The sequence below is a fragment of the Pristiophorus japonicus genome, unplaced genomic scaffold (assembly GCF_044704955.1).
Source record: "Pristiophorus japonicus isolate sPriJap1 unplaced genomic scaffold, sPriJap1.hap1 HAP1_SCAFFOLD_1536, whole genome shotgun sequence".
In the NCBI taxonomy this organism is placed as follows: domain Eukaryota; kingdom Metazoa; phylum Chordata; class Chondrichthyes; family Pristiophoridae; genus Pristiophorus; species Pristiophorus japonicus.
In genome coordinates, this window is record NW_027251213.1 from 43,123 (window position 1) to 59,161 (window position 16,039).

Here is a 16,039-nt window from a genome sequence, read left to right on the forward strand (position 1 = left end):
ATCAGACCCATCAATGCTCTCTCTCTCTCTCTCTCACACTATCAGACCCATCAATGCTCTCTCTCTCTCACACACTATTCGACCCATCAATGCTCTCTCTCTCTCTCTCTCACACACTATCAGACCCATCAATGCCCTCTCTCTCTCTCTCTCACACTATCAGACCCATCAATGCTCTCTCTCTCTCACACACTATTCGACCCATCAATGCTCTCTCTCTCTCTCTCACACACTATCAGACCCATCAATGCTCTCTCTCTCTCTCTCTCTCACTATCAGACCCATCAATGCTCTCTCTCTCTCTCTCTCACACTAATAGACCCATCAATGCTCTCTCTCTCTCTCACACACACTATTAGACCCATCAATGCTCTCTCTCTCTCTCTCTCACACTATTCGACCCATCAATGCTCTCTCTCTCTCTCTCTCACACACTATTCGACCCATCAATGCTCTCTCTCTCTCTCTCTCACACACTATTAGACCCATCAATGCTCTCTCTCTCTCTCTCACACACACTATTAGACCCATCAATGCTCTCTCTCTCTCTCACACTATTCGACCCATCAATGCTCTCTCTCTCTCTCTCTCACACACTATTAGACCCATTAATGCTCTCTCTCTCTCTCACACACACTATTAGACCCATCAATGCTCTCTCTCTCTCTCTCTCTCTCTCTCTCACACTATTCGACCCATCAATGCTCTCTCTCTCTCACACACTATTAGACCCATCAATGCTCTCTCTCTCTCTCTCACACACACTATTAGACCCATCAATGCTCTCTCTCTCTCACACACTATTAGACCCATCAATGCTCTCTCTCTCTCTCTCTCACACTATTCGACCCATCAATGCTCTCTCTCTCTCTCTCTCTCTCACACACTATTAGACCCATCAATGCTCTCTCTCTCTCACACACTATTAGACCCATCAATGCTCTCTCTCTCTCACACACTATTAGACCCATCAATGCTCTCTCTCTCTCTCTCTCACACTATTCGACCCATCAATGCTCTCTCTCTCTCTCTCTCACACACTATTAGACCCATCAATGCTCTCTCTCTCTCACACACTATTCGACCCATCAATGCTCTCTCTCTCTCTCTCTCACACACTATTAGACCCATCAATGCTCTCTCTCTCTCTCACACACACTATTAGACCCATCAATGCTCTCTCTCTCTCTCTCACACACACTATTAGACCCATCAATGCTCTCTCTCTCTCACACACTATTAAACCCATCAATGCTCTCTCTCTCTCACACACTATTAGACCCATCAATGCTCTCTCTCTCTCTCTCTCACACTATTAGACCCATCAATGCTCTCTCTCTCTCACACTATTAGACCCATCAATGCTCTCTCTCTCTCTCACACTATTAGACCCATCAATGCTCTCTCTCTCTCTCACACACACTATTAGACCCATCAATGCTCTCTCTCTCTCACACACTATTAGACCCATCAATGCTCTCTCTCTCTCTCTCTCTCACACACACTATTAGACCCATCAATGCTCTCTCTCTCTCTCTCTCACACTATTAGACCCATCAATGCTCTCTCTCTCTCACACTATTAGACCCATCAATGCTCTCTCTCTCTCACACACTATTAGACCCATCAATGCTCTCTCTCTCTCTCTCTCACACTATTAGACCCATCAATGCTCTCTCTCTCTCTCTCACACACTATTAGACCCATCAATGCTCTCTCTCTCTCACACTATTAGACCCATCAATGCTCTCTCTCTCTCTCTCACACACTATTAGACCCATCAATGCTCTCTCTCTCTCACACTATTAGACCCATCAATGCTCTCTCTCTCTCTCACACTATTAGACCCATCAATGCTCTCTCTCTCTCTCTCACACACTATTAGACCCATCAATGCTCTCTCTCTCTCTCTCTCACACTATTAGACCCATCAATGCTCTCTCTCTCTCTCTCTCACACTATTAGACCCATCAATGCTCTCTCTCTCTCACACTATTAGACCCATCAATGCTCTCTCTCTCTCTCACACTATTAGACCCATCAATGCTCTCTCTCTCTCTCACACACACTATTAGACCCATCAATGCTCTCTCTCTCTCACACACTATTAGACCCATCAATGCTCTCTCTCTCTCTCTCTCTCACACACACTATTAGACCCATCAATGCTCTCTCTCTCTCTCTCTCACACTATTAGACCCATCAATGCTCTCTCTCTCTCACACTATTAGACCCATCAATGCTCTCTCTCTCTCACACACTATTAGACCCATCAATGCTCTCTCTCTCTCTCTCTCACACTATTAGACCCATCAATGCTCTCTCTCTCTCTCTCTCTCTCTCTCACACTATTAGACCCATCAATGCTCTCTCTCTCTCTCTCACACTATTAGACCCATCAATGCTCTCTCTCTCTCTCTCTCACACTATTAGACCCATCAATGCTCTCTCTCTCTCTCACACACACTATTAGACCCATCAATGCTCTCTCTCTCTCTCTCTCTCTCTCTCTCACACTCCCTCCCTCCCGGTCTGTCTGGGGCCCGGCTGGTTTGGGGCCTAGCGGCCTCAGGCGCCCGCCCGCTGCCGGTGAGGGGACAGGCCGCCAGGTGACTCACCGATGCCGGCTGTAAGATGGGGAGAGAGAGAGAGACAGCGGCGGCGGGCGGGGGGAATCCGGACCAACAACAACCTGACCGGCGGCTCCGTCTCCTCCTCCTCCTTCGCGGCCTCTCCAAGATGGAGGCGCGGCTCCCGGCTCCCGGCCCCTCCGCAGTTGGCCCGTGCGTGCGCGGGGCCCGCCGGGGCGGCTTGTAGTCTTTCCCCGCTCCCTCCCGCCGCCCGCCGCGCCCGCACTTCCGGCGCCGGCCGGACTACAGCTCCCAGAGCGCCGCGCGCGCGCGCGCAACGCCGTCTTCCGGCCGGGGTCAGGGGTCAGCTGTGTGGGGGGGGGGTTGGTGGAAGGCCCCGCCTCCCTGTCTCCATGGTTACCGTCACCCTCTCTCTCCACCGGGCGGCCCTTGTTTTTCTTCAGGACATCGCGTCAGGCCCGGCTGCTTCCCAGCAGACACCGCGCCCTGGCCCCGCCCCCTCCCAATTCTCCACCCATTTCTTTTTTTTTTTGGGTAGACTATTTATTTATTTGCCGCCCTGTTCTCGAAAGGCTTTTTGTCCCGCACCTTTCTCACCTGGTCCCAATTAGTGTTCTGATAAAGGGGACGCTTTGGGGCCTCGACCCAGGGGGCATTGCGCGGGTTTCGGGCAAGGGAAACACGCATGCGCGCGCAAGATGGCGGCGGCCGTGGTAAATGTTGTGGCTGGCTCTGACCTCTGACCCGCGGGAAACGTGACTTTATTGTGGTTTTTTTTAAAAAAAGATGATCATATTTAATGTTGGTTTGGCTTCAGCTGGAATATTGTGTCCAGTGGTGGGATCCAGAGTTTAGGAAACATGCCTCATCCTTGTAGAGAGAGAGGGGAGATTGACCAGAATGGTACCAGGGATGGGGAACTTCAGTTACATGGGGAGACTGGAGAAGCTGGGATTGTTCTCCTTAGAGCAGAGAAGGTTAAGGGGAGATTGACCAGAATGGTACCGGGGATGGGGAACTTCAGTTACATGGGGAGACTGGAGAAGCTGGGGTTGTTCTCCTTAGAGCAGAGAAGGTTAAGGGGAGATTGACCAGAATGGTACCGGGGATGGGGAACTTCAGTTACATGGGGAGACTGGAGAAGCTGGGATTGTTCTCCTTAGAGCAGAGAAGGTTAAGGGGAGATTGACCAGAATGGTACCGGGGATGGGGAACTTCAGTTACATGGGGAGACTGGAGAAGCTGGGATTGTTCTCCTTAGAGCAGAGAAGGTTAAGGGGAGATTGACCAGAATGGTACCGGGGATGGGGAACTTCAGTTACATGGGGAGACTGGAGAAGCTGGGGTTGTTCTCCTTAGAGCAGAGAAGGTTAAGGGGAGATTGACCAGAATGGTACCGGGGATGGGGAACTTCAGTTACATGGGGAGACTGGAGAAGCTGGGATTGTTCTCCTTAGAGCAGAGAAGGTTAAGGGGAGAGTGACCAGAGTGGTACCAGGGATGGGGAACTTCAGTTACATGGGGAGACTGGAGAAGCTGGGGTTGTTCTCCTTAGAGCAGAGAAGGTTAAGGGGAGATTGACCAGAATGGTACCAGGGATGGGGAACTTCAGTTACATGGGGAGACTGGAGAAGCTGGGATTGTTCTCCTTAGAGCAGAGAAGGTTAAGGGGAGAGTGACCAGAGTGGTACCGGGGATGGGGAACTTCAGTTACATGGGGAAGCTGGGGTTGTGTCTAATTTTTGTTTTACTATCCAGGATGGGGAGACCGAGTTATGCTCCCTGTGCAAGATTTTTAATATAAAGATATTTTTAAGATTCATCCCATTTTCCGAATTGAAAGAACCTCCATTGACACCGCACCGATCACGACCTCGAGACGATCCAATGCGCTTCACAGCCAACGAAGTACTTTTGAAGTGTCGTCACTGTCGCAATTTAGGAAACACGGTGGCCATTTTGCGTGCAGCAAGCTTTCAGTCATCGAGATAAATTCTGAGATCATGTGTGTTTCGTGAAAGAATGACTTCTATTTATGTAGCGCTATTCACCATCACCGGACGTCTCAAAGCGCTTTACAGCCAATGCAGTACTTTTGGAGTGTAGTCACTGTTGTAATGTGGGAAACGCAGCGGCCAATTTGCGCACAGCAAGCTCCCACAAACAGCAATGTGATAATGACCAGATAATCTGTTTTTTGCTATGTTGATTGAGGGATAAATATTGATCGAGGACACCGGGGATAACTCCCTGCTCTCTAAGGAGAACAACCCCAGCTTCTCCAGTCTCCACATGTAACTGAAGTTCCCCATCCCTGGTACCATTCTGGTCACTCTCCCCTTAACCTTCTCTGCTCCAAGGAGAACAACCCCAGCTTCTCCAGTCTCCCCATGTAACTGAAGTTCTCCATTCCTGGTACCATTCTGGTCAATCTCCCCTTAACCTTCTCTGCTCTAAGGAGAACAACCCCAGCTTCTCCAGTCTCCACATGTAACTGAAGTTCCCCATCCCTGGTACCATTCTGGTCACTCTCCCCTTAACCTTCTCTGCTCTAAGGAGAGCAATCCCAGCTTCTCCAGTCTCCCCCTGTAACTGAAGTTCCTCATCCCTGGTACCATTCTGGTCAATCCCCTCTGCTCCCTCTCCAAGGCCTTCACATCCTTCCTAAAGTGTGGAGCCCAGAATATTACATCTGGGGCCCCCGGTTTATCGCCCACCGGGCCAGCTCCCCTTTGTCCTCGCCCTGAAATACTGGGACTTGGGTGGTGTGGCTGACTATTGATGCCGCCTGTATCATGCTTGTTAAAGCAGTTTTGTTTTTGTTCTTTTCCCCCAGGCGGAGGTGCAGCACAAGCTGGAGCTGCTTCACATGACCGTTTTCTCCCAAAGCTTCTCTCCCTGTGGGAAGTACTTGGCCGCTGGGAACAACTACGGGGAGATCGCCATCTTCAGGTACTGGCGGCAACTGCAAGAGGCTGGCCTGGTCACTGGTCCTGCCCCCGGGGCCCACAGCCCCTCCCCCACACCCCGGGGCCCACGGCCCCTCCCCCACACCCCGTGCGCTCTCCCTGGCCCACGGCCTCTCCCCCAGGGCCCACGGCCCCTCCCCCACACCCCGGGGCCCACGGACCCTCCCCCACACCCCGGGCCCACCCCCCAGAGACCCCAAGCACGGCCCCAGACCCTCTGACCCTAAACCTGTCCAGCAATAACACACTCTCCGTTCTTCCCGCAGTCTAGCTGCCGCTCTCAGTATAGAGGCAACTGAAGACAATCAAAAGCCCATTTTCACCTTCCAAGGTAAGAGACAATAGAAATCGGACAAAGAGTTTCACTGCGTACTTCTCACCAACTGTCTGCGACTCCCAATTGTACCTGCCCTGGGAGTGTTTGATGGGACAGTGTAGAGGGAGCTTTACTCTGTATCTAACCCCCTGTAGCTGCCCTGGGAGTGTATGATGGGACAGTGTAGAGGGAGCTTTACTCTGTATCTAACCCCCTGTACCTGCCCTGGGAGTGTTTGATGGGACAGTGCAGAGGGAGCTTTACTCTGTATCTAACCCCGTGCTGTACCTGCCCTGGGGGTGTTTGATGGGACAGTGTAGAGGGAGCTTTACTCTGTATCTAACCCATACTGTACCTGCCCTGGGAGTGTTTGATGGGACAGTGTAGAGGGAGCTTTACTCTGTATCTAACCCCCTGTAGCTGCCCTGGGAGTGTATGATGGGACAGTGTAGAGGGAGCTTTACTCTGTATCTAACCCCCTGTACCTGCCCTGGGAGTGTTTGATGGGACAGTGTAGAGGGAGCTTTACTCAGTATCTAGCCCCCTGTACCTGCCCTGGGAGTGTTTGACGGGACAGTGTAGAGGGAGCTTTACTCAGTATCTAACCCCCTGTACCTGCCCTGGGAGTGTTTGATGGGACAGTGTAGAGGGAGCTTTACTCTGTATCTAACCCCCTGTACCTGCCCTGGGAGTGTTTGATGGGACAGTGTAGAGGGAGCTTTACTCAGTATCTAACCCCCTGTACCTGCCCTGGGAGTGTTTGACGGGACAGTGTAGAGGGAGCTTTACTCAGTATCTAACCCCCTGTACCTGCCCTGGGAGTGTTTGATGGGACAGTGTAGAGGGAGCTTTACTCTGTATCTAACCCCGTGCTGTACCTGCCCTGGGGGTGTTTGATGGGACAGTGTAGAGGGAGCTTTACTCTGTATCTAACCCATACTGTACCTGCCCTGGGAGTGTTTGATGGGACAGTGTAGAGGGAGTTTTACTCTGTATCTAACCCCCTGTAGCTGCCCTGGGAGTGTATGATGGGACAGTGTAGAGGGAGCTTTACTCTGTATCTAACCCCCTGTACCTGCCCTGGGAGTGTTTGATGGGACAGTGTAGAGGGAGCTTTACTCAGTATCTAACCCCCTGTACCTGCCCTGGGAGTGTTTGATGGGACAGTGTAGAGGGAACTTTACTCTGTATCTAACCCCCTGTACCTGCCCTGGGAGTGTTTGATGGGACAGTGTAGAGGGAGCTTTACTCTGTATCTAACCCCGTGCTGTACCTGCCCTGGGATTGTTTGATGGGACCGTGTCGGGGAGTTTTACTCTGTATCTAACCCCGTGCTGTACCTGCCCTGGGATTGTTTGATGGGACAGTGTCGGGGAGTTTTACTCTGTATCAAACCCGTGCTGTACCATTAACGATTGCTGTTTTATCCCTCAGCTCACGATGGTCCCGTCTACAGCCTGGTTTCCACCAGCCGACAGCTGATGAGCTCCGGGACGGGAGATATCAAAGCCTGGAACTGGAACGAGTTGATTAAAAAGGTAAACGGACATCGCTTTAGCTCAGATGCTCTCGCTTTCACTTCTGTGACGTGGGTTCGAACCCCACATATCCCAGAGAGTCGAGCCCCATAATTCCATGCCGCACTGTCGGAGGGGCAGTACTGAGGGAGCACTGCACTGTCGGAGGGGCAGTACTGAGGGAGTGCTGCACTGTCGGAGGGTCAGTACTGAGGGAGCGCTGCACTGTCGGAGGGGCAGTACTGAGGGAGTGCTGCACTGTCGGAGGGTCAGTACTGAGGGAGCGCCGCACTGTCGGAGGGGCAGCACTGAGGGAGTGCTGCACTGTCGGAGGGGCAGTACTGAGGGAGCGCCGCACTGTCGGAGAGGCAGTACTGAAGGAGTGCCGCACTGTCGGAGGGGCAGTACTGAGGGAGCGCCGCACTGTCGGAGGGATAGTACTGAGGGAGTGCCGCACTGTCGGAGGGACAGTACTGAGGGAGCCCCGCACTGTCGGAGGGACAGTACTGAGGGAGTGCCGCACTGTCGGAGGGACAGTACTGAGGGAGTGCCGCACTGTCGGAGGGACAGTACTGAGGGAGTGCCGCACTGTCGGAGGGACAGTACTGAGGGAGTGCCGCACTGTAGGAGAGACAGTACTGAGGGAGTGCCGCACTATTGGAGGTGCCGTCTTTCCAGACACAATTGGAAGAGAAGTGGGAGTTCTGAACGGTGTCATGTGACCAATGAGTACCCCTCAACCAATACACACTAAAACAGACATTCAACTCATTGCTGTTTGATGGAAAGTCTTTGGCTCATAGACTTTGATGCTCGGTCCCAGAGGGTGAAGGGACAGTGTATCTAACGCACTCACACCCGGTCCCAGAGGGGGAAAAGACAGTGTATCCAACGCACTGTGACACCCGGTCCCAGATGGGGAAAGGACAGTGTATCTAACGCACTGTGACACCCGGTCCCAGAGGGGGAAAGGACAGTGTATCTAACGCACTGTGACACCTGGTCCCAGAGGGGGAAAGGACAGTGTATCTAACACACTGTAACACCCGGTCCCAGAGGGGGAAAGGACAGTGTATCTAACGCACTGTGACACCCGGTCCCAGATGGGGAAAGGACAGTGTATCTAACGCACTGTGACACCCGGTCCCAGAGGGGGAAAGGACAGTGTATCTAACACACTGTGACACCCGGTCCCAGAGGGGGAAAGGACAGTGTATCTAACGCAGTGTGACACCCGGTCCCAGAGGGGGAAAGGACAGTGTATCTAACGCACTGTGACACCCGGTCCCAGAGGGGGAAAGGACAGTCTATCTAACACACTGTGACACTTGGTCCCAGAGGGGGAAAGGACAGTGTATCTAACACAATGTGACACCCGGTCCTAGAGGGGGAAAGGACAGTGTATCTAACACAATGTGACCATGATTTCTTTTGTTTTTATTTCAGGGTTGCAAAGAAGTTTGGTGTCGTCGACCGGCCTTTGGGTAACTCTCTTTAACAATAGATTTATTTCTTTCCACACCCCTTCCCATTCACTCCCATTGTATACAATCCCAATGGACCCAACCCCTTCCCATTCACTCTCATTGTATACAATCCCAATGGACCCAACCCCTTCCCATTCTCTCCCATTGTACACAATCCCAGTGGACCCAACTCCTTCCCATTCACTCCCACTGTACACAATCCCAATGGACCCAACGCCTTCCCATTCACTCCCAGTGTACACAATCCCAATGGACCCAACGCCTTCCCATTCACTCCCAGTGTACACAATCCCAATGGACCCAACCCCTTCCCATTCACTCCCACTGTACATAATCCCAATGGACCCAACCCCTTCCCATTCACTCCCATTGTACAAAATCCCAATGGACCCAACCCCTTCCCATTCACTCCCATTGTACACAATCCCAATGGACCCAACCCCTTCCCATTCACTCCCATTGTACACAATCCCAATGGACCCAACCCCTTCCCATTCACTCCCATTGTACAAAATCCCAATGGATACAACCCCTTCCCATTCACTCCCACTGTACAGAATCCCAATTGACCCAACCCCTTCCCATTCACTCCCATTGTATACAATCCCAATGGACCCAACCCCTTCCCATTCTCTCCCATTGTACACAATCCCAGTGGACCCAACACCTTCCCATTCACTCCCATTGTACACAATCCCAATGGACCCAACACCTTCCCATTCACTCCCATTGTACACAATCCCAATGGACCCAACCCCTTCCCATTCACTCCCATTGTACACAATCCCAATGGACCCAACCCCTTCCCATTCACTCCCATTGTACACAATCCCAATGGACCCAACCCCTTCCCATTCACTCCCATTGTACACAATCCCAATGGACCCAACCCCTTCCCATTCACTCCCATTGTACACAATCCCAATGGACCCACCCCCTTCCCATTCACTCCCATTGTACACAATCCCAATGGGCCAAACCCCTTCCCATTCACTCCCACTGTACACAATCCCAATGGGCCCAACCCCTTCCCATTCACTCCCATTGTACACAATCCCATTGGACTGATGCGTACTCTGTCTCAGTGCTCTGTCTCCCTGAGTGACCGTGACGTCCAGTCACCGAACTCTCTTGGATATATATTGCCGAGAGCGTGAATTCCCGACAGTCCTCTTTCAGAGAATGATATAGAATATACGATGGAGGAACAGGCCATTCAGCCCAGTGGTGCATGCTGCATTTGAGCCTCCTCCCACCCCTCTTCATGTAACCCTAGCTCCTTTCTCTCTCATGTGTTTATCTATCTTCCCCTTAAATGCATCTATGCTATATGTCTCACTTCCTCCTCTACTTATCTCTGTCGTCTCATCCAGCCCCACAGATGTCTGCGCTCCTCTGCCCTCTTGACCATCCCTGATTATAATCGCTCCACCATCGGTGGCCGTGCCTTCTGTTGCCTGAGCCCCAAGCTCTGGAACTCCCTGCCTAAACCTCTCCACCTCTCTACCTCTCTTTCCTCCTTCAAGACACTCCTTAAAACCGACCTCTGTGACCGAGCTTTTGGTCACTTGCGCTAATATCTACGGATGTGGCTCGGTGTCAAGTTGTTTATCTCGTAACACTCCTGTGAAGCTCCTTGGGGCGTTGAAGAAGCAATATAAATAGTAGTTGTTGTTGTGGTAGCAAGTTTCATATTCTTCCCACTCTCTGGGTAAAGAGTTTTCTCCTGAATTTCACATTGGGTTTATTAACGATGTAAGATTTGGATCACGGGTCACACAAAAAGTGTTGGGAGTCATAGGCCATTCCCCAAAACGGTCTTTGGTGTCATAAGGCGTTTTATTAAGGAGCGGCAGTTCAAATATAGTCAAACGCAACACACAATCAGGATACATATAGTAGACCTACGACCGTGACCAGTACTAGTCCCGATCGCACAGACGGTTTGTGGCACCAACAGTTCTTCTCTGCATCAAGTGCCCCGAAAAGCTCTTTCGATATCTCCCTTGCTCTCTTTTTAGGGGTGGGTCTGGAGTAAAAGAATGGACAGGACAAGGACTCTTCCCAAACCAGGGTGCCCAATGGCTTGTCGAGTTCTTTGTCTCAACTCTCGGACGCAAAAACCCTCCCCTTCACATGTCATTCCTGCTTATACTTTCTGAAGGCCCATCCATCTGATTTCCTCTCGTCTCGGCTCGCCTTATCCTCCCAGGTTTGGAGTCAGACATGCCATTCTTCGCCTTCAAATATGTAGCTTTAGCTGTGCAGTCTGAAGAGACTTTTTGTCTCAAGTTATTTCTTCCAATTCACGATTTCTTGCAATCCACGATTTCTTACAGTGACTATCTTATATTTATGGCCCCTGTTTTTTTTTTTATCTCCCTCACAACTGGAAACATCTCTATGTCTGCCTTATCAAACCCCTTCATCATTTTACAGATCTCCATCAGGTCATCCCGTCATCCTTCTCATTTCTTGAGGAGAGATCCCCGGCCTGTTCAGTTTTTCGTCATAGCAGAACTATCATCCTTGTAAATCCTTTTTTTTGACCATTTTATAGTGCCTGTTAACCTTTTCATAATATGGATACCAGAATTGTACACAATGCTCCAAGTGTGGTCTAACCAAGGTATATGGAGAGCAGAACAGTGCACAGTGCTCCTAGTGTGGTCTAACCAAGGGATATGGAGACCAGAACTGTGCACGGTGCTCCAAGTGTGGTCTAACCAAGGTATATGGAGACCAGAACTGTGCACGGTGCTCCAAGTGTGGTCTAACCAAGGTATATGGAGATCGGAACTGTGCACAGTGCTCCAAGTGTGGTCCAACCAAGGTATATGGAGACCGGAACTGTGCACTGTGCTCCAAGTGTGGTCTAACCAAGGTATATGGAGACAAGAACTGTGTCCGGTGCTCCAAGTGTGGTCTAACCAAGGTATATGGAGATCGGAACTGTGCACAGTGCTCCAAGTGTGGTCTAACCAAGGTATATGGAGACCGGAACTGTGCACTGTGCTCCAAGTGTGGTCTAACCAAGGTATATGGAGACCGGAACTGTGCACTGTGCTCCAAGTGTGGTCTAACCAAGGTATATGGAGACAAGAACTGTGTCCGGTGCTCCAAGTGTGGTCTAACCAAGGTATATGGAGATCGGAACTGTGCACAGTGCTCCAAGTGTGGTCTAACCAAGGCATATGGAGACCAGAACTGTGCACAGTGCTCCAAGTGTGGTCTAACCAAGGTATATGGAGACCGGAACTGTGCACTGTGCTCCAAGTGTGGTCTAACCAAGGTATATGGAGACCAGAACTGTGCACGGTGCTCCAAGTGTGGTCTAACCAAGGTTCTATATTATTTAGTTTAAGAAAGAAAGAATTTGCATTTCTATACCACAACGATGTCCCAAAGCACTTCAAGCCAATACAGTGCTTTTAAAATGTGGTCACTGTTGCAATGTTAAGAAATGTGGCATCCAATTTGCGCATAGCAGGCTCCCACAAACAGCAATGTGATAATGACCAGATCATCTGTTTTAGTGAAGTTGGTAAGTGTGTCGACGCTTAAGGACTGGGAGGACCGTATCCGCCGTGTACCACTCCTGTCCAGGGTGAAGTGCGTGCCCAGATTTCGGTCCGACTGAGCCTGTCGCACAGGCCCTGACCCGTCCGAGGCTCGCACTGGGCACTGTGTTCAGAGACACCGGGATCTCCAGGCCTGAGAACGGCCAACTCTACCCGCGGGTACCCATCACCCCTCCTTCCCCCAGCCGCCCCGGGATCCTCCGAACCATGGGCCCCCCAGGTGCAAGTGGCCTAATCACCCTACACTTGCATAATGGCATGTGGGCCTTTATTGCAAGGGGGAGAGAGTATAAAAGCAGGGAAGTCCTACTACAACTGTACAGGGTATTGGTGAGGCCACACCTGGAGTACTGCGTACAGTTCTGGTCTCCGTATTTAAGGAGGGATATACTTGCATTGGAGGCAGTTCAGAGAAGGTTCACTCGGTTGATTCCGGAGATGAGGGGGTTGACTTATGAGGAAAGGTTGAGTAGGTTGGGCCTCTACTCATTGGAGTTCAGAAGAATGAGAGGTGATCTTATCGAAGCATAAAATAATGAGGGAGCTCGACAAGGTGGATGCAGAGAGGATATTTCCACTGATAGGGGAAACTAAAACTAGGGACATAGTCTCAGAATAAGGGGTTGCCCATTTAAAACTGAGTTGAAGAGGAATTTCTTCTCTCGGAGGGTTGTAAATCTGTGGAATTCTCTGCCCCAGAGAGCTGTGGAGGCTGGGTCATTGAACATATTTAAGGCGGAGATAGACAGATTTTTGAGCGATAAGGGAGTGAAGGGTTATGGGGAGCGGGCGGGGAAGTGGAGCTGAGTCCATGATCGGATCAGCCATGGTTTTATTGAATGGCGGAGCAGGCTCGAGGGGCCGAATGGCCGACTCCTGCTCCTATTTCTTATGTTCGTATAATGGATGTAGGAACAGGAGGAGGCCATTCGGCCCCTCGAGCCTGTTCCGTTATTCTATATGATCGTGGCTGATCTGTATCTTAACTCCATCTACCCGCCTTGGTTCCACAACCTTTAATACTCTTACCCAACGGAAATCGGATCAATCTCCGTTTTGAAAGTTCCAGTTGAGCCTGAGCCACAGCAGCTATTTGGGTGAGAGAGTTCCACATTTCCACCACCCTTTGTGTGGAAAAAGGGCTTCCTGACATCACCCCGAAACCACCAAGCTCGAATTTTAAACTTATGCCCCTTGCTCTGGACAAAAATCAAGGCTGACACTCCAGTGCAGTGCAGAAACATAGAAAATAGGTGCAGGAGTAGGCCATTCGGCCCTTCGAGCCTGCACCACCATTCAATAAGATCATGGCTGATCATTCACCTCTTTCCTGCTTTCTCTCCATACCCCTTGATCCCTTTAGCCGTAAGGGCCACATCTAACTCCCTTTTGAATATATCTAACGAACTGGCCTCAACAACTTTCTGTGGTAGAGAATTCCACAGGTTCACAACTCTCTGGGTGAAGAAGTTTCTCCTCATCTCGGTCCTAAATAGCTTACCCCTTATCCTTAGACTGTGACCCCTGGTTCTGGACTTCCCCAACATCGGGAACATTCTTCCTGCATCTAACCTGTCCCGTCCCGTCAGAATCTTCTATGAGATCCCCTCTCATCCTTCTAAATTCCAGTGAATATAAGCCCAGTCGATCCAGTCTCTCCTCATGTCAGTCCTGCCATCCCGGGAATCAATCTGGTGAACCTTCGCTGCACTCCCTCAATAGCAAGAATGTCCTTCCTCAGATTAGGAGACCAAAACTGTACACAATACTCCAGGTGTGGCCTCACCAAGGCCCTGTACAACTGAAGCAACACCTCCCTGCCCCTGTACTCAAATCCCCTCGCTATGAAGGCCAACATGCCATTTGCCTTCTTCACCGCCTGCTGTACCTGCATGCCAACTTTCAGTGACTGATGTACCATGACACCCAGGTCTCGTTGCACCTCCCCTTTTCCTAATCTGTCACCATTCAGATAATATTCTGCCTTCGTGTTTTTGCCCCCAAAGTGGATAACCTCACATTTATCCACATTATACTGCATCTGTCATGCATTTGCCCACTCACCGAACCTGTCCAAGTCACCCTGCAGCCTCTTAGCATCCTCCTCACAGCTCACACTGCCACCCAACTTAGTGTCATCTGCAAACTTGGAGATATTACACTCAATTCCTTCATCTAAATCATTAATGTATATTGTAAATAGCTGGGGTCCCAGCACTGAGCCCTGCGGCACCCCACAAGTCACTGCCTGCCATTCTGAAAAGGACCCGTTTATCCCGACTCTCTGCTTCCTGTCTGCCAACCAGTTCTCTATCCACGTCAGTACATTACCCCCAATACCATGTGCTTTAATTTTGCACACCAATCTCTTGTGTGGGACCTTGTCAAAAGCCTTTTGAAAGTCCAAATACACCACATCCACTGGTTCTCCCTTGTCCACTCTACTAGTTACATCCTCAAAATATTCCAGAAGACGAGGGAGCGCCGCACTGTCGGAGGTGCCGTCGTTGGGACGAGACGTTAAACCGAGGCCCCCCCGACTGCTCTCAGGTGGATGTAAAGGATCCTAGGGCACTATTTCGAAGAAGAGCAGGGGGAGTTATCTCCGGTGTCCTGGGGCCAATATTTATCCCTCAGTCAACATCATGACCAGATCAGATGTCTTTGTTATCACATTAGCTGTGTGTGGGAGCTTGCTGTGCGCAAATTGGCTCTTGTGTTTCCCACATTACAACAGTGACTACACTCCAAAAGTTTTTCTCCAGCTGCAAAGGGCTTTGAGATGCCCGGTGGTCGTGAAGGGCGCTATATAAACGCAAGTCTTTTCTTTTTCCCCCGACTCCCAGAGGAAATACTTTCTCTACCCGCTCGAATCCTTTAATCACCTTAAACATCTCGATTCAATAATAATCCATACTGAAGGGAATACAAGCCCAGTGCATACACCCGATCCTTGTAATTAAACCCTTTTTGCCCCATTAGCCGAACTGTGATGCCAGAGATTGTCCCTCTTGCGTACTGTTACCATGCCAACGCTAGGCCTCAGGCCCTGGGTGGGAGCTCAGGATACCAAAGTGCTGGGCCAGAGACCAGGGGATGGTCGCTCCTGTTCGCCTCCAGTCACCGACAAGACTGATAAAGTTGAGTAGCAACGCTCCATTTGTTGTGACTGGATTTAAAGGGGCAGCCGCCAAGCCTAAACTTTATGATCGTGGTTTTGTTTTTGCCGTGGATATCGTGCCTCGCGCCACTTGCTTCTCCTAGCCGTTTATAATTGCTTTGTGTCCGCAGGACTCGTTTGGACATCCCCGGAAATAAACAGTTTGGTTCTGAACCAGAAGGTAAGACTCCTCCAACACTCCCAGGGCAGGTCCAGGGGGTTAGATACAGAGTAAAGCTCCCTCTACACTGTCCCATCAAACACTCCCAGGGCAGGTACAGGGGGTTAGATACAGAGTAAAGCTCCCTCTACACTGTCCCATCAAACACTCCCAGGGCAGGTACAGGGGGTTAGATACAGAGTAAAGCTCCCTCTACACTGTCCCATCAAACACTCCCAGGGCAAGTACAGGGGGTTA

General features: G+C 50.7%; 1 protein-coding gene across 1 annotated transcript; it reads left to right on the forward strand.

Annotated features, from left to right (window-relative positions):
- Positions 1 to 3,144: 3,144 nt before the first annotated feature.
- LOC139242913 (THO complex subunit 6-like) lies at positions 3,145 to 15,802 on the forward strand (the record flags this gene model as incomplete). Its single annotated transcript, XM_070870550.1, has 6 exons — positions 3,145 to 3,304; positions 5,428 to 5,543; positions 5,827 to 5,891; positions 7,311 to 7,414; positions 8,840 to 8,877; positions 15,753 to 15,802. Coding segments are annotated over exons 1-6 (388 nt in total), but the record flags the coding sequence as incomplete, so codon positions are not given.
- Between the last annotated feature and the right edge of the window lie 237 nt (positions 15,803 to 16,039).